We start from the raw sequence: 19148 nt of genomic DNA on the forward strand, positions 1-19148 counted from the left end.
GGAGCAGCATTATGTCATTATCTGAAGATTTGAAATAATTCATAATTTTGAAAAGTTAAAAATATCTAATATGTCAATAATTGTGCCTTATTTCTTTTGCAGCTGAACTGAATGTTATTGCTCCAATTATCTCTAACTTCTTCCTTGCATCCTACGCACTGATCAATTTTTCAGTATTCCATGCATCACTCGCAAAATCTCCAGGTGATTTTACCCTGTTTAAAAGCTTTTTAAATGTGGTCATTTCTTAGATTTTAGAGGAAATAAAACTAACACGTTTTAAAAGATGGTATGTGTAGGATTAGCTCATTAGTGCTCAGTCTGCTTTTATAGTTGAGTCACATTAACTGTGCCTTCAAAGACCTCTTTATCATGAATTTTACTGGTAATATTCTGTTTTTTATTTTCAAGTAATGCTATCATTTAAGATAACATTACTCCCAAATTCTGACCAGCACTGTGAAATAATTATTTTGCTTTTTTTCTTCGTTTTTGTTTATTTAGCTGCTTTCTCTTTTAGTTCTAAGACCATTATATATAGTTAACCTGAGCAGATATATTTTTAACACAGTGAGTTCTAATATAGGGGCCTTTATCAGTGGGAAACACATTCGTTACAGGATTTTTGTTATAAGCCACGACACTACCTGGATATCAGGGAAGGAAATGAAAGGACAAGAAGCACTGTACTTGCAGGGATCTGGAGGTCTCGGAATGGGCGAGAGAACAGGGTAACTCAGGACACAGATAGCTTAGCTGCAGATTTTACTGTAAGAAGGTGAATTTTAGAGGTGGGTGTGGCTTTAAAGGAATCTTGTGTTTGCCTCTTCTTTAATTTGAATGTGTTAATACCAGTACCATTAGTTGTGGTATTGTAATATCATTTTGCAAGAGATTATAACTGGGGGAAACAAGTAAAAGGTATGCGGATGTCTCTGTATTATTTCTTAAAACTTCATGTGAATTTGTAATTATCTCAAAATTAAAAGTTTAACTTTAAATATTGCAAATTTTATTGAAATGACTTAAAATTTTTAAAAATTTGAGTGAAGCTTAATTCATAAGTTTTTACCAAATGGGAAGATATGTTTCTATAACTAATTCTTAGTTTTTTCAACAAATAGATAAATTTTTAACAATTCTCAAGAATATTTTTTCCAAAATGTTTTGTATATTCATTAGAATATGGTATGTCTCATATCAAAAACCAGGAAAGACAACCACCACACTATTAAGGACTCAATTTAAACCTCTTTTTAAAAACTTTCTCCATCCAGTTATTAGTGGTCACTAGGGTAGGTTGAATTACACTTTTTTGCTAAAGAGTTTACTGGATACAGAACTACTAAGAATAATGTAGAAGTGTAAACAGGTGTGCTCTTTTCATGGCCACCCAGAGTCATGAAATTAAATCATACTCAATAGTGGTTTATGACTTTACTGTTATGTATTAGCCTTATACTTAAATGTTTAAAGATCTCTCTGTATAGCAGCCACAAGAAAGTTATTTTGTACATACATAGGTACCACTGTCTAAAGCAGATGAGGTATGTGAATGACTTATTTATCTATTTTATTTGTTGTTAGGATGGCGTCCTGCATTCAAATACTACAACATGTGGATATCACTTATTGGAGCAATTCTTTGTTGCATAGTGATGTTTGTCATTAATTGGTGGGCTGCACTGCTGACATATGTCATAGTCCTTGGGCTCTATATATATGTTACCTACAAAAAACCAGGTTAGTAACCTTTTCTATTTAGTATTTCAAGCTAGAAACATCTGGAAATTCTTTGTTATTTTTCATATCTAAGCTTCATCTTCTATATATTTAAAAGGTACTTTATGTAAAATGTCAAATATTTTATTTTTAACCACATGTAGTTTTAATGAAAGTTTTATTCTATGAAATCCCATTCATACCCATAAATTAAATTTAATCCTTTTTGTGGAAAAATAACAAATTCATATACTTAACATTCTGTTGCACTCAAAGATTTTTAAATTATTCTTTGAAATTATTTGATTTGCATTATTGTAGCTATAAGCTTAATAAGCATACGTATGGATGTACTACCTGGTATGGTCTGAGTACCTACTGTAATACATACCACAGAATTCACAAAATACCAAAAGATGTAGTATGTTTCTACTAGCTTACTATGTGACAGGGAAAACTGGACAAACATTTTAACTGGGAAATAGTTCAAGATTATCTAGAATGTGTCTTATTGGTAACTGTTGGTATATATTCATGTAAGAAGATGATGCTAAGATATAATAGGATTGGTCCACTATTCACTGTGGTGACCTGTAATACAGAAGAAAGATAAGTGATACAAGTTTGAAAATTTGGGGCCCAATAGACTAGATTAGGAACTGATTACAAGAGCAGTGAGGAAACATTTTTTAATTCTACTACTATACGATGAGGTTTTGGATTAGATAGAATGGTGGCTTTAGAGATGAAGTGGACAAAGAAGGTATGATTTTAACTATCTGAGAAGCAATCTTTTCTCTAATATGCCTATTGAATCTCTAAAGTAACAAATGCATAAAATCATCATTTGTGTACAGGCTGCTTATTTAATAAAGAAAAAATTGCCTATCCAAATAGCTTTAAACTGGTAAGTACTATGAACAGTACTTTTTAACTTAACATTCACGGAGCTGCCTCTTTCCCTTTAACTTTGGCTATATAAACAATAATTTTGAAATGTTTTCTTTATCTATGAAAGACTCTGTCATGTATGCAGCCCTGTCATCTCAGCCTTTTCTAAACTGTACTTTTTTTTAAAAAAAAAGCAATTATAGTTCCGATTAGCATTGTCTTAATGTTTTGCTGTGAACTTGAACTATTAAAAGTTCCAACTATAATAGTTTATTTTAGCAATTGACTTTTTAGATGTGACAGCACTCTTTACTTCTCTGTGTCTCAAACTGGTGATTGGTTGCTAACGTTGGTGTGCTGCGGCGTGAACGCTGTCTCCTGCAGACGTGAACTGGGGGTCCTCCACGCAAGCCCTGACTTACCTGAGCGCGCTGCAGCATTCCATTCGTCTTTCAGGGGTGGAAGACCATGTGAAAAACTTTCGGTAAGTGAGGAAGTAATACAGAAATGTTCTGTCTTAGGCGGCAAGTAGTTATTCACTTACTGTCCAGTAATAATTGTATATGCTGGCCTGACCTGTGGTGGCGCAGTGGATAAAGCGTTGACCTGGAAATGCTGAGGTCGCTGGTTCAAAACCCTGGGCTTGCCTGGTCAAGGCACATATGGGAGTTGATGCTTCCAGCTCCTCCCTACCTTCTCTCTCTGTCTCTCTCTCCCTCTCTGTCTCTGTCTCTCCCTTTCTCTCTCCTCTCTAAAATGAATAAAAAAAAAAAAAAAAAAGAAAGAAATCTTAAAAAAAAAAAGTTTAAAAAAAAATAATTGTATATGCTGGTATTTCATGAGAAGTTCTCTTAAAGTATAGAATATTATTTTTTGTTTTGGTTGAACTTGGGCATTTATTTAAACAAGGTGAGGTTCTTAGTCATCATATTTTACAAAGAGATAAATTATCCTCTAGACCTTACAAAAACGTTGTAAAAGTCTTAGAGGTCTCATATGAAGACTTTTAGATAGTAGGTATCAAGTGAACAGTTTTTTCCTTCTGTGGCCAGTGAAGTCATAGAACTACTCTATAACTACTAAGTATGAAATCCATAAAGATTTTTGATGTAATTTATTTTGTAATTTTATTAAGGCACTAAATATTTTCATGTTAGTCATTTCTTTCTCATCATTGACTAACTGGAAACCAGTTTTAATGATTGAGTCAATGCCTTAATATATAGTATTTATTACTGTTTTTTTCAATAAATGACTTTACATTTTATCTTAATAGTTTATTGATCAGTCATCAATTTGAAAACTATTCCTTAATTTAACATGCTTCTAATAGTTGATAAGAACCAATTACTAAAGCACTATTGATAAATACTTTTTTAAATCCAGAAATGTTACTTACATATTTTTTAAAGAAACCCTGAGGACGTCATAAGCACTAGAAAAGAATAGTTCTCCCAAATCTCTCCCAGTAAGAAAAGTTTTTGTGTCCTCTTTTTGTTATTTGTTTTTTATCCACCTCCCCTTTTTTCTCGAGTAAAAGGTTCCTCGAGAGCACAGATCTTCAGCTTTGGAGTAGAGAGAAATTGGGAAAAGAAAAAGGAGTAAGAGCCCCGGGAGAGCATTTTCAGATCTTATTTTCAGTTTGGTTTAAATAAACTCTTGTAAAAGTCAAAAAGGAAAATAAGAGAGCCCTGGGAGGAAAACTAATTTCAGTGCAAGTTGAATAGTTGAGGCTAAATATTGCATAGTATAGAAATCATTCCTTTATGTAAAAAGTTGTATCCCAAAACTGAGAGTATATATATCCAAGAATCAAAGTTAATTTGCCATCAATAAAAACTGTTGCTTTGGTTTATTATAGTGATGGGAACATTTTTAAAAAGTCTTATATTCTAATAAGGCTTTTAAAGTTTTCATCAGAATTATATATGGACATAGTATAAAGAGGAAGAACTTAGTTTGTCATTAACATCAGCATTTCCCCATTTATCATGTTTCTATTTCTCTTATGTATCACAGGCAACTACTTTCAACTCTTATTTCATTTAGTGTTTACTTCATTTTCCTAAACACATGCTTTCTTGCTGTACTTTTTTGCTTTTTAATTTTAGGCGTTATCTATTGATGGCTCTCATCCCTGTGCACTCACCAAATATACACACGCCCTTCCTTTTATCTCATACTCCCAGAATATTTTAATGCCATTACTTTGATTAGATCATACTTGGTATTTTTATGACTTTTCAACATGATTCAGAGCTAAGCCATGTGGTAAATTATGACTGCTTTTTTTCCTGTATAGCTTTTTCTGTTTTCTCTATAGTCAGTAATTTTCTTATTTTTTTCTTACCACTATCTCAGTTTTCACCAGACTTGCTGAAAGATTTTGTTTCCTTCGGTTTGTAGTTTCTGTTTCCTTGAAATGTCTTTCTCACTGTTCCTGTTTCTTTAACTTGAGTTCTTAGATTTCACCTGATCTTAAGTGATCCTTGGCCAGGGAAGCTCTGCACTGGTAGGTGGGGCTTGTCAGTGAGGTCCTTAATGTAGATTAGTGTGGCCTTGCTGGGTCTTTGAGAAATTTAAGTTATCTTAAAGGCTTTCTTTTTTATATGATTATATTTCCCAGAACAGAAGCTTTTAATCTTCTGCTTGTTCGTAAATTCCTGACTACCAGAGTTCCGATAGCCAAGTGAGAAAGGAGCTTGGAGGCTTCTGCGTGCAGCATATAAATGCTCTCCTGACTCCCCTACTTCAAGTGGTTTCTGCCCTGAGCTGTTGCTGGTGTCTCCCAGACCAGATGCCCTCGTAGGAAATAAGCCCTAGCCTAATAGGATTGGAGAAGGAGAGGGACACCTGCCCATCGTAGTGATGGAAATAACTGGGTTTGTCTTATTGCTTCTTATGAAAACTTTAAACCAGTCCTTGGTTTCTTTAACACATTGCCCCCGCCACTTCCAAATGCATCTACTGCCTCTAATTCCTGGGGGTTTGGGTGATTTTTAAGATGTAAAATCAGGTAGCTTTGCAGATTTCTCTTATGCTCGTTGAGGATATAGCCTTTTTCTGATATACAAAAACCCTTTATTGTTCTTCCATCTATTTCCAAGCTTTTAATATCTCAGTGCTGTGGTATCCTATTGTAAATATTCTTTATAGTTTTGTGCCTTAAAAGATCCCATTATATCATGGAAACTTTTGAGAAGGAGTTAAAATCAAGGCAGATGTTTATACTCTGTCATCATTACTCAGTTATCCCTAGTATATTTTGCACAATACCTTTTTTTTGTATGATAAAACTATACCAAATGTATATGCCTTTGTGCTATGTTTACTATTTAGTAAATATAGAGACTAAAAATTAATTTCCCATAGTAATAGACTATACTGAGTATAGGTTAAAGTACCATAACAAAAAGCTGAAAAAATACAGTGGCTAAATACGACAGACATCAGTGTCATGTGATATTCCAAAGATACACGGATGGTTCGTGGCAGGCAGATTGCTGTGCTTGGTCATTCAGTTCCCACATTCCTTGTATCTCCTCAGTCTGCCATTCCCCTAGGAGGTGTTTCTGTCCATGCGGTCAGTGTCATTAGCACATCCAAGGTCTAGCTTGTAGGAAAGGAAAGGAAGGTATGGAGAGTGACCAGCTTCCCTATTAAAGGACGTGACCTGGAAATAGGAATATCATGTGGGCTGTAAATCAGTCAGAGCACTATTATTAGCTGCTAGGAAGGCTAGGGAATGTAATCGGTAGCTAGGGAGCCAGCACAACCTGCGAACGTGGGGACAGTGGACCATATTAGCAGTCTGGGCCCTAGAGGATGATTCCATGTTTGACTGCCCCGAAGCACTTCTCCCAGGCAGAACTGATTTTTCAGATAGCTGCTAAATTATGAGTGTTCGTATATTTTTCAGTCTTTAGTCAGGTTTGCATGCTTATTTTGTGAATATAGTTAATAACTACCCTAACAATTAATTTAGTGATTAAGTCAATTTTTAGTATATTTTCTTTTGTTGTTTAAATTTTATACATTCTTGTTTTAAAGAATTTTTTCTTATCAGTTTGAACTTATAAAATGGATATCTGAATATTTTTTCATCAAAAGATTGATTTCAATACAAAAGTCATGTAGCTGTCTTGTGTTTGCAAAGACATTTTAATTCAATTTGGGCTCTCACCATAATTAATTGGATTTAAAATTTTTAGTTCAAATAGGAGCCTTAGAAGCCTTTTCTTAACCATAGGTGGATTTACTCATATGACAACAGTCATAAAAATTAAGGTAGGGTTAATATTATAAAATAGAAGTAATTATGATTTGATCAGACTAAGAACAGTGACCTGTTTCTGTACATGGAGGCAAGGCCATGTTCTCAGGAAGTTTTGTGAACTCTGTGAAAGAACTGGAATGTTTATTACCTTTAGAAGATTAAAAGTTGTTACATACTTTTTAATCAGTATAGCCATTTCTTTCTGTAATACCTACCAGAATCTTGATGTATAATATATTAGCTATTACTTTTGAAGAACATTTGGCATAATGTTTGTTCCAAGAAGGTTCTGTTCTACATTTCTCATGTATCAAGAAACCCTAGTTAAAAGTCATCTTTTATGAGAATCCTGTGACCTGTGTCTTGAAGACAGTTGCATAATTGAGATTCTAGTGTAATAATATATTCTTAGAGGAACAATGTAAAATCATGTCCATGTTATCTAAAACTTAAACTGTTAATTTTGTTTTTCTTTAAATTAGGCCACAGTGTCTTCTTATGACAGGTGCTCCAAACTCACGCCCAGCTTTACTTCATTTGGTTCATGATTTCACAAAAAATGTTGGTTTGATGATCTGTGGTCATGTACATATGGTAAGTGTTTGTTTTGTTTTCTTTTTTCTTTTTCTTTTTCTTTTTTTTTATCTTTTGTATTTTTCCAAAGTAAGAAGCTGGGGGGGGGGGAGTGCAGAGAGACTGACTCCTGCATGAGCCCAATCGCAATCCACCCCACATGCCCACCAGGGGGCGATACTCTGCCCATCTGGGGCGTCACTCCATTGCAACCAGAGCCATTCTAGCACCTGAGCTGGAGGCCATGGAGCTGACCTCAGCACCCAGGCCAACTTTGTTCCAGTGGAGCCTTGGCTGCAGGAGGGGAAGAGAGAGAAAGAAAGGAGAGGGGAAGGGTGGAGAAGCAGATGGGCGCTTCTCCTGTGTGCCCTGGCTAGGCACTTTGGAAAAATATGAAAAAAAACAAAAAAACATTTATCACTGTGTATGTAATTTATGTTGGGGGAGGCTTTCTAGAATCTGAAATGATTTTAAAATATAAACAAATATGTTGGGTGTTTTTTTAAAGGTAGTTATTTTCATCAAAATATTTTTGCAGCAAAACTGCCTTAAAACCTTATTTTTAAAAAGATGTTAGAATTTTAAACTTTGTTTTTCTTATTTATTCTGAGTAGATTTCAGCAAGCTGTATTGCCCTTATAGAATGGTTTGGCTAAGCAAAATAGCTTCTTGGTAACTAAGGAGGCTAAATGAAATTCAATATATGTTTCTTTCTTACTGATATTTCTCATAAAGCCCTGAGAATACTGGGAATATTTACTTACCAGAAAAAAAAAGAGGAAGAGGTTGGAGCAGATAGACAAAATGTAGTAAATATCTAGTATCCAGTATGTAAGAAGAGTAGAGCAAATGCTGAATTTCTAAGTTCAAACACTTTTAATTACCCATTAATTTTTGTTTTAACCATGAGTAATAAAAAATATTAAAAATAGTGATTAGCCTGACTAGATGGTGGTACAGTGGATAAAGTATCGGACTGGGACACAGAGGACCCAGGTTCAAAACCTCAAGGTCACCGGCTTAAGGGCAGGCAAGCTCATCTGTCTTGAGCGCAGGCTCACCAGCTTGAGGGTCACTGGCTTGAGTGTGGGATCATAGCCATGACTTCGTGCTCACTGGCTTGAAGCCTTGAAGCCCAAGGTCACTGGGTTGAGCAAGGGGTCACTCGCTCTGCTCTAGATCCCAGGTCAAGGCACATATGAGAAAGCAATCAATGAAGAATTGATGCTTCTCATTTCTCCCCTTCCTATCTGTCCCTATCTGTCTCTTGTCTCTGTCAAAAAAATAAATAAATAAATAGTGGTTAGCTTTCATCTAAAAGTAATTTTCTATTTTTTGGCATCTTTGCTATTAAAAACAGTCACCTGTTCTGCGTAAGAAATTGGAATATTTAATTTGTCATACTAGTTTTTCTTGTTCATCTTGTTTTGGTGCTAGAAATGTGTGTGTTGTATGCCTGTGTTCCCGCCCCTGCTTGAGTTGCTCTTCTGCTTAGTAGCAAAGCCAAAGCCACATGTGTGCATCTGTAGGGTGGTGGAAGGACACACCGAGACACTGATTCCACTTGGGACCTGTGCAGTTTTCTAGTTTGTCTCCAAGTTCATCAATTCAAGTTGGCATTTTGAGCACAAGAAATTACAAATGAGGATGTTTTTCTACCAGAAAAGATAAATTGTATTTTTCCTTTACTTATTCATGAGTAATTAGGGTGTAGTCATAAATTTACTTTCAGATTTTTGCTTTATATATTTGTGTATAACACATTTTATGTGTTGCTTACAAGGATCAAATGGACTAGCAAGTTAAAAAGCTCATTTCCTTTATTTTGTTATTTCATCATGTAACAGAAGTATGAAGAAAAATGTATTTATATTGTATAGCATGCTTTGATTTTCAGTGATATTTCTAGAAAACAAGTTGGAAGACTTTCTGTGGAAGGAAAACAGAAATCGCCTTTTCTGTGCATAATCTCTTCCCTAAATTCAGTCATTCTTCACTGCAGTTACGTAATACCAAAGACTTCTTGTTTCTCAGCCTGTGTTTCTTCCTCTTCTGCCTTCTATGGGCACCCTGTGTGCCTTAACTATTCCACCAACACCATCTCTTCATAATCTTAAGTACTGGAAAGAATCCACTGACATGAAAAGGAAATGCCATTATTAAACTTCTCTTCCCGACTCCCAATGTTTAGGCACCTTGTTTAAGCCAGTACAATAGGAAGGTTTTTTATAAATGTGAAATATATTACCTTTCAATTAAAGATATGATTAATATTTTTACCTTAAAGGGGCCTCGAAGACAAGCCATGAAAGAGATGTCCATTGATCAAGCTAAGTATCAGCGGTGGCTTATTAAAAATAAAATGAAAGCCTTTTATGCCCCAGTCCATGCAGACGACCTGAGAGAGGGAGCACAGTATTTGATGCAGGTAAATTTCTCATCCTTTCAAATGATAGATTTTAGTTTGTTGTAAACTTTTAAAAACATTCTGGCTTTTATTCTTCATATTAATACAAATGGTAAATCTTTTAAAATATCTTTATTAAGGTAAACCAAGATTTGTATAACTTGAAAGTTAAAGGGACTCTAGAAACAAGGTGATTTTAGCTAATTGAAGAACCTATTACCTTGGCCTGTTTCTCTAACCTCATTGGAGTTTTGGTTTGTTTTTTGGATTTTTTGTAGGAATGTTCAGCAATGGTAGTTTTTAGTTGTTTTGTTTTTAATTTAGGTTCCTTATAGTCTTCCTTGCTGTTTATTTACTGGCACTAAACTTAGCCCTGTCTTTCAGTCTTGTGATGGCGTGAGAGCCTGACTGTGGGGTTGGAATCAGTGGTAGTTTAAATGCTAGCACTGCCACTTCATTATTATGGATTTTGGAGTGAGCAAGTTAATAAACTTCTCTGAAACTTCAGTTTCCTCAGCCCTAAAGATTGTGGAAAGAAAAAAAATGGGCTGACAAGAGTGCCAACAGATTTTAATAGGAACCCTTCCTTCAAAAGGAGCTCTCTCAGTATGTTGATGGTGGAGCTGCTTTGTTAAAGTAGAAGTGGGAGGCTCAGAGCACTGTCATTTGAGCCCTTTCTGTTTTGTGTTTTTGAAAACTTGACAAACACAGGGTTAAGAATAGCCGAGGCAATCCTCAGGAATAATAAGGAGTAAAAATGGGTGTCTTTGGCAGATATAAAGCTTTATCATAAGCCTGTAGTAATTAAGACACTGCAGTATTGAAACAGCAATGTAACAAAACAGAGAGAAGAAAAAGAGCCACCCATTAGGAAACTTTATATTTGACAGGTGGCATCGAAAGGCAGAGCTAGGACGATTGATGTGAAAAAACAGTATAACAAGTCCTTACAAAGACCACTCTCAAACCATTTCTAGATGGATTAAAGACCTGTATGAAAGGCAATTTTCTAAAACTTTTAGCCACACACCAACAGAAGATAACATGTTTACCAGTAAAAGAATATGGTTCAGAATATCTATAGAACTGTTAAGAGAAACGAGGGAACAAAAGGTATAAGGTACCCTACAAGATAAAAGGAAACCTCAATGACAGAAGTAAACATTAACACTGCAGTGTAGTTTTATTCCGTACCCATCAGACTGACCACATGAAGCCTAACAGTACTGTTAACCATTGTGTAGAGCAACTGAAAACCTTTGAACTGTGTGGGAATGTTGAGTGGTCATCACTTTGGACAGTAACTTGGCAGTGTCCTGTAAATTTGAAAGTGGGAATATCCTAGGACATTTCCATTCTTAAGTGTATATATACTGTAGGGAAAATCGTACACATGAAAAAGGTTATTAAAACACTTGTGATAGTGGAAAAAAATGGAAGAAACTTCAGCTATCAATCACAAAATTAAAAGTTGCGGTATAATAATGCAGTGGAATTCTATATACCGTATTTTTTGCTCCATAAGACACACCTGACTGTAAGACACACCTAGGGTTTTAAGAAGGAAAATAAAAAAAATATTCTGAACCAAATGGTGTGTTAAAATATTTAATAAAATACTATATTTTTTGCTCCATAAGATGCAGGGGCATTTTCCCCTCCACTTTTTTGGAGAAAAAGTGCATCTTACAGAGTTTAAAATACGGTAATGGTGAAAGGAGCTATATATATATCAATGAGAATAAATTTCAAAAAGTAATCAGGGAAAATTGCAAGTTAAGAAAAGAATATGAACAATTTTAATTATACATTTTTAAAAATGCAAATTTAAAATGTATACATATGTGTGTCTAAATAATGGGATGCATAGTAAGACAGCGCATGAGAAAGACCAGTGGAGCGCTTGATGAGGGTTTGTAATGTTTATTTTCTTAAGGTAGGTGGTGGGCATGTGATTATTACTGTATTCACTTTTGTATGCAAAATATTTAAATATTTCAAGTAGAATGTGATTCCTGATCATAAGGTTGGATCCAGTGGGTAAATCTTGTTTGTTTTTACACGATTTATAGGAACAATTTAATAGCTATTTTATATATTTAATAAGTTTTATGAAGGAAAATACTTCCTTAGAGCAATGGTTCTTAAACTTCATTATGCATGAGAATCACCTAGTAGACTTGTTACAATACAGACTGCTAGGCCTCACCTTTGAAATGATTTCAGTGGGTCTGGGATAAGGCCTGAGAATTAGCATTTCTAACAAGTTTCCATGTGATACTCTTGCTGCTGGTCCAGGCGAGGCACTATACATTGAGACTTCCACTTAAGGAAATATATAGGATAAACAAATTTACAGAGACTGAAGGAGATTCAGCATTACCAGGGCCGAGGTTACAGAATTTCTCATGAGACAGTTTTGGAAATAGGTAGGGGGGTTGGTTGTACAACACTAAATGTAATTACAGGGGGTCCTCAGGTTATGGCAGTCTTGACATACGACATTTCAAGTTTACGACAGTCATTCCTATAAAAACTTTAAAAAATTGAGGCGTGAGTGTTTCGGCTTAAGCCATGAGCATCATACTTACAGACCATGTGAGTGAACTAGTTTGGCTGCGCATGGCGAGAGAATATGTAGTAACGCGGCACATGATGGAGGAAGTTGGCGTCCCCCAGTATGCTCACCTACGCCATTGTTAAACTGTTAAAAGCACAAGGATCCGTTTGTGTTAGGCTAGGGTGTGTTTCAGCTTACACCAAAATTCGGGTTATGTCACTGTTGTAGGAATGGAACTGTGTCATAACCCAAGGGACCCCCCCCCCCCCGTAATGCCAATGAATTGTACAATTAAAAATAGTTAAAGTGGCAAAATATTTTATTTTTTACTGCAATAAAAAACTTTTTTAAAAGTGCACACCACCTTTGGAATAGAATTATAAAGTCTTACAAAAGAGAGGTTCATTGGCTTTTGGGGCATTTCTGTTAAGCATATTGAATTGCAACTGGATGTGGTAGCAAGAGAAACTGATTGATGGAACAGCTGAGAAGGAAATTAGCTGAATTTCAGCAGAAACTTTTTCATGATCGGTCGAATTCAAAATTTAGTGTTGGTATGATTCAGAACTGTAAACAATGCATTTGGACTTTTGCTTCTAGGTCTTAATGGCTGCTATCAAAATACATAACTTAGAATATCACTTATAATTGATTTTTATAAAAGATTAAGTATATCTTTAAAATTATATTTTTCCTGTGTTTTAGGCTGCTGGTCTTGGACGTATGAAACCAAACACACTCGTCCTTGGATTTAAGAAAGACTGGCTGCAGGCAGATATGAAGGAAGTGGATATGTATATAAACTTATTCCAGTAAGTATCCTTTTAACTCACTCAGTAACTTGGTTCAGAGAATACTAATTTTGAAACTTACCCTTATTTTTAAAGACTGTTTTTCATATAGTCTTTTCTAGTAGTAGAAGCATAAGAATGCGGAGAATTGCACACTATTTTCTGGGTTTTGGACTAATGATCTATTAACAAAAGATTTGGACTGATCTTTCTGCGTTTCTTTATGCACGTGAACATTCACTCACATGAGTTCATATGCTCTGGCTCCCCATTTCAGTTAGTAAGCGTTTTCATATCCCTACAGCTGGTGCTAAGCAGAGTTCCTGAATGTTGGTAGACCCATGACCTTTTCAGTTATGTCATAATTATATCTGATACTGAGGAAGGCATTTCATCACTGACATCAACCTCAGAGGTTAAATTTGGTACCCTCTCAAACTAATTTTGCAGTTAATCAATTGGTTCATCTATTAAGTTATTTACTTTTTTTTTAAGTATGTACTTAGATGTTTTGCTTTTCGACTCCTTGAAGTGTAAGTTTTGAGCTTACTATTTGCTTTCAGTGCTGTTTCCAGTGAGTGATCTTTACCAGATGGCTTAGTTTTGATTTACAGAACTTGAACTTCCCTCTTATGAGTTTTCTAGTGGGTTTTTTTCTTCTTTTGTTATTTGTCTTTCTGACTATACTATTCATGTTATTATTTATTTCCCTTACTTGAACTCCTCTTTTATCTGTAGAGAAAAGCACATAATTATTTGTCTGTGTCACATATGATAGTTTTGTCTTCGTAGCTGTCTTAAAACAATTTGAGGAAGTAGCAAGATCTCATACTTTTATTTTTTAAGTCTATTCCTACTGCATAGTAAAGTACACAATGAATAAGATTTTCCAAGTAATTGTTAAATGCTTTTAGTAAATATTAAAGCTTCGCTGGCTTGTCCCATGTTGTGACTGCTCTTTGGCTTCGGGTTTATTACTTTAAGTAAGGATCCATCCTACATTTTAACCTGTTGCCATTCAGTGGAACAACCTGAAGCTTTGCAACTTGAAAATATTTTAGTAGATTTGAAGTCAAGTTTTAGAGCTGTGTAGTAGGGTTTAATGTATATTATGTATGTATGGGATGCTGCCATTTATTTCTGCTTTAAAAAAAATTAAAAGGACATATGAATACATGTCTGCAAATGCATATAATATCTTAGGACTACCTTTTAAACTAGTTTTGTAAAAATTTTTAAATTCCTTAAAAATACTCTTTCTCCTTTTGAAACGATCCTTTCATACTCTGCAGTCTGCTCTTATTCTCAGTAAAATCTATGTTTTCATGTATTTCTCTTGGCTTTAGGGGTATAAGCTTAAATTAATATGGTGGTATTCCTGAAAGGTGTTTTTCCATAAGTTTAGCTTGTTTCCAATAGGATAAAAATAGTTGCTGCTTTAAGCACTTTAGGTAGAATATCAGTACTATAAAGATCTACATGTAAATAGTTTTGAAATATTATAGAAAACGGAAAAAGGAATGATGTAGGATTTGAAACTAACATGGCTCTCAACATAATTTTAAAGACATTAAAGAATCAGACATTTAAAGCTGAAAGTAATTTTATAGATCAATTATTGCCTTCATTTTCTCCCTCCCCCCCCCCCCCCCCATTATAGTGATGCCTTTGACTTGCAATATGGAGTAGTGGTTATTCGTCTAAAAGAGGGTCTGGATATATCACATCTTCAAGGACAAGGTACATCTTTTCTGAAATAAGGTTTCTTATTTTAAATATATAAATTACTTTGCTAGAAAAGTGTATATAATGCTTATAACTCCTTCAGTATCTTAAGTTTTTTTATTTTATTTTGCAAGAGGGAGAGAGACAGAGAGATAGGGACAGACAAACAAGAAGGGAGAGAGAAGAAAAGTATCATAATTGCCACACCTTAGTTTGATTGCTTTCTCATATGTGCCCTGATGGGGGGTTGAGGGGCTCTAGTCAAGCCAGGGACCTTTGGGCTCAGGCCACCGACCATGGGGTCATGTCTTTGATCCCATGTTCAAGCTGGTGAGCCCACGCACAGGCCGGCAACCTCGGGGTTTCGACGATGGGTCCTCAGCATCCCAGGCCAACATTCTATCCACTGCGCCACTGCCTGGTCAGGCAGTGTTTTAATATTTACCATCTATTTTGTTATGTACTTATTGTATGGCATTTAAGATAAGATCTGTTTGGCTCCACCAAAGTTTGTGTTTTCTCTTTATACCAACATGGATAATAATAACTTTAAGAGAAAAAAACATTAGTAATGATTACAAGTTGGCCAAATTTATAGAAATACATAGTAAGTCTGAGAAAAAAATTTTAAGTGCTAAATTGTTAGACATTTTTGTGTTTATGAAAGTCATGATTTGTATCTAGAGGCATGTTAATAGTGAAAAACTAAACTTTGTGATAGTATTTACTCTGTCTCCAAAAAAGACTCTAAAAATCATTTTTTAAAACATTTTATTTTGAAATAATTATAGATTCTCAAGAAGTTGTAAAAAATAGTACAGAGAAGTCCTGTGTACCCTCTATTCAGTTTCCCCCAATGGTAATATCCTGCAGTTCTATACGTGCACACACACGTGTGTGTATGCTTGTGCTACTGATCACACATGTTGATTCATGTAACCAGCACCACAGTCAAGATCGCACAATCAAGAGCTGTGTCACCACCACAAAGATCTCCCTTGTTCTACCCTAACATAGCTGTCACCATACTCGACCCTTATCTCCCATCATTAAACTCAGACACCCACCACCAATCTCTTCCCCAACAGTATAATGTTTAAAGTATTTAAAAAATAAACCAACCATTTTTTTAAAGTTAAGATAAAAACCAATTAAGCTGTACTTAAAAGCTTTTACAAACTTTAAAAACTGGAAAATTTCATAGCCTCTAATGATTTCCTGGTAATTTAAAAAATACTATAAGCCTGACCAGGCAGTAGCACAGTGGATAGAGTGTCAGACTGGGATGTAGAGGATCCAGGTTTGAAACCCCGGGGTCGCTGGCTTGAGCATGGGATCATAGACATGACCCCATCCATTGTTGCTGGCTAGAGCCCAAAGGTCACTGGCTTGAGCCCAAGGTCACTGGCTTGAGCAAGGGGTCACTTGCTCTGCTGTAGCTCCCCAGTCAAGGCACATATGAGAATGCAATCAATGAACTACTAAGGTGCCACAATGAAGAATTGATGCTTCTCATCTCTCTCCCTTCCTGTCTGTCTGTCTCTGTCACCAAAAAAAAAAAAAAATAAATAAATAAATAAATATATATATATATATATAGTATAAGCTTAAGAAATTTTGTATACCTAATATTTTATCCTTATCGATTAATCAAATCATCAAAACAAGCTAAAGCCTAAAGAGCTGCGAGGCGTATAATGAACTTTTTGTCATCTGTTTATGTATGTAAACTGTTTTAATCCTCCCACTCCACCCACCATTTTAACGGTATTGTGCATTCAAGAAAGGAATGCTTTGAAGTCTTTATTCATATAATACAAAAGTATGGCTTGATGAAAAAACACTTTCTTATTCTGGAGTAAGCCTTGCAAAATACTATTTTAATTTTCACATGCTCTAACAGTGACTTATGTTTAGGGTATTTGTTAACTGAATACTTATTTGTAGTGTTCCTTTCACTCAAAAGTATCACAGTTTGGCTGATAAATTAAAAGTTCTATAATTTACTGAGATTTTGAATGTGACTGGAACTTGAAAATATTTTCATGTGTTTATAATCATTACCAAAATTGTTTTGAAAAATTGTTATTCACCATTAAGATCTGAAGACAGGGACTGGTTTAGCACAGGGATTGAGAGCACAGGTTTTGGAGTAAGATCTGCTTTAAAATCCCAGCTTTTTTTCTGAGCAGTTTTGTAGTCTGGGAAATGTATTGACTTCTAAGCCTCAGTTTCCTCATCTGTTAAAACATAATTACTTCATACTCTGGTTTCTCTTCAGATCGCGTAAATCTTTTGCCTTTTAAAACATAATTACTTCATAGGGTCATTGTGAAGATTAAAAAGGAGATACAGCCTGTGAAGCATTTAGCATAGTGTCACCTAATTTCTATTGTTATTTCTCTTAATGCACAAATCAGTGATGAGGGTTAAGGATAGAGGAGATGGTCAACTTTGTATTATGTTTGTCTTCATGGTAGTTTTATATGGTGGAAGTTAAATGTTTACTGACTCTTTCCTGAAAGACAGAAAATGAAGAAAGTACTTCAGAATGAAGAAATGATACTCTAGGAAAGGACTCTATCCCCTAATTTTGATTCTATAGTTATGGGTATAGTGTTTCAGTGTTGTTTGTCATCTTACAGGTGTTTGATCATTTGTCACATTTTATATTTTATTTTTTACATGTGTAAATGACTTTGAGAGGAGGTTAACATTCACATATCATTCTTTCGTCTATAAGATTCTTGTGTTCCATGAATCTCATTCATTACTGATTTCCCAGCACCTAATTCAAATATCAAACACTTAGTTGTGGCTCAAGATATTGAAGTGCACAGTCATTTCAGAATAGATTATCACAGTCTGACCTGTGGTGGTGCAGTGGTAAAGTGTTGAATCTGAAACGCTGAGGTTGCTGCATAAGGCCCCGCTCAAGGCAGATATGGGAGTTGGTGCTTCCTGCTCCAACTCCTTTCTCTCTCTCTCTCTCTCTCTCCCCCCCTCTATAAAATGAATAAAGTCTTTAATTTTAAAAAATCATATTTTTTTTACATCAGAAATTATTTATTATAGCCTGACCAGGCAGTGGAGCAGTGGATAGAGCGTCGGACTGGGATGTGGAGGACCCAGGTTCGAGACCCTGAGGTCACCAGCTTAAGTGCAGGCTCATCTGGTTTGAGCAAAGCTCACCAGCTTGAGCCCAAGGTCGCTGGCTCGAGCAAGGGGTTACTCAGTCTGCTGAAGGCCCGGGGTCAAGGCACATACGAGAAATCAATCAATGAACAACTAAGGAGCCACAACGAAGAATTGATATTTCTCATCTCTCTTCGTTCCTGTCTGTCTGTCCCTATCTGTCCCTCTCTCTGACTCTCTCTGTCTCTGCCACAAAAAAAAAAAAAATTATTTATTATAAACTTGTATCATAATAAACTTTGCTTGAAATTGTCCTCTAACTGATACTGTACTATGATATTTTCTTTAGTGGTTAAAATAAGATTTAGGTAATATTTTAAATTCTTTCATATCTACAGAAGAATTATTGTCATCACAAGAGAAATCACCTGGTGTCAAGGATGTGGTACTAAGTATGGAGTATAGTAAGAAATCAGATTTAGATACTTCCAAAACATCTGGTGAAAAACCTGTTACACATAAAGGTAATTTTATTCAAACAAAAAATTTTATTAATGGTAATGTTTTTAATTTGGGAAAAAAATTGTTTTTATTATATAACATAGCTAATAAAGTAACCTGTTCTCAAATTTGTACTTTTCAGTTAAAATTTATGACTTTCAAAAATATCTACAAAATAATGAATTTTTAAGGTATTAAAGTAGATCACAGAACAGAAACCATGCCAGTTATCTACTAATATGGTCTTGCATGTTTTTATTTATACTTGCTTTAAAGAAAACATAAATTATCATTTGAAGCACAGGTTGACCTGAACTTAAAGAAACATGGTAATTTTAGAGTAATGTGCGTATAAGCACATAACATTGAAAGGAATGAAGATTATATAATTAATTTACTTATATTTTTGGCAAATCAAGGTATTTAAATACCAGGGGTTTTGTTTGCTGATATTTTTACATCTACTACATCTGCAGTTGTTTAGGTAAAACAGTGTAATAAAAAATCAAGTGCAATTTTATTTCTCAATTTAGTCTCTCTGAAGAAACAAACTATTTGTATTTGGGC

General features: G+C 35.0%; 1 protein-coding gene across 1 annotated transcript in view; it reads left to right on the forward strand.

Moving 5' to 3' along the window:
* SLC12A2 (solute carrier family 12 member 2) overlaps positions 1-19148 on the forward strand; it is a 95441-nt gene that overhangs the window by 61178 nt on the left and 15115 nt on the right. The window contains exons 13-20 of the mRNA XM_066274261.1: positions 103-204; positions 1588-1743; positions 2998-3097; positions 7372-7483; positions 9750-9890; positions 13135-13241; positions 14881-14960; positions 18479-18604. Of these exons, the coding sequence (XP_066130358.1) occupies positions 103-204; positions 1588-1743; positions 2998-3097; positions 7372-7483; positions 9750-9890; positions 13135-13241; positions 14881-14960; positions 18479-18604 (924 nt within the window). The remainder of the gene's footprint in view (positions 1-102; positions 205-1587; positions 1744-2997; positions 3098-7371; positions 7484-9749; positions 9891-13134; positions 13242-14880; positions 14961-18478; positions 18605-19148) is intronic.

This window comes from Saccopteryx bilineata, chromosome 4, assembly GCF_036850765.1.
Source record: "Saccopteryx bilineata isolate mSacBil1 chromosome 4, mSacBil1_pri_phased_curated, whole genome shotgun sequence".
NCBI classification, from domain to species: Eukaryota; Metazoa; Chordata; class Mammalia; order Chiroptera; family Emballonuridae; genus Saccopteryx; species Saccopteryx bilineata.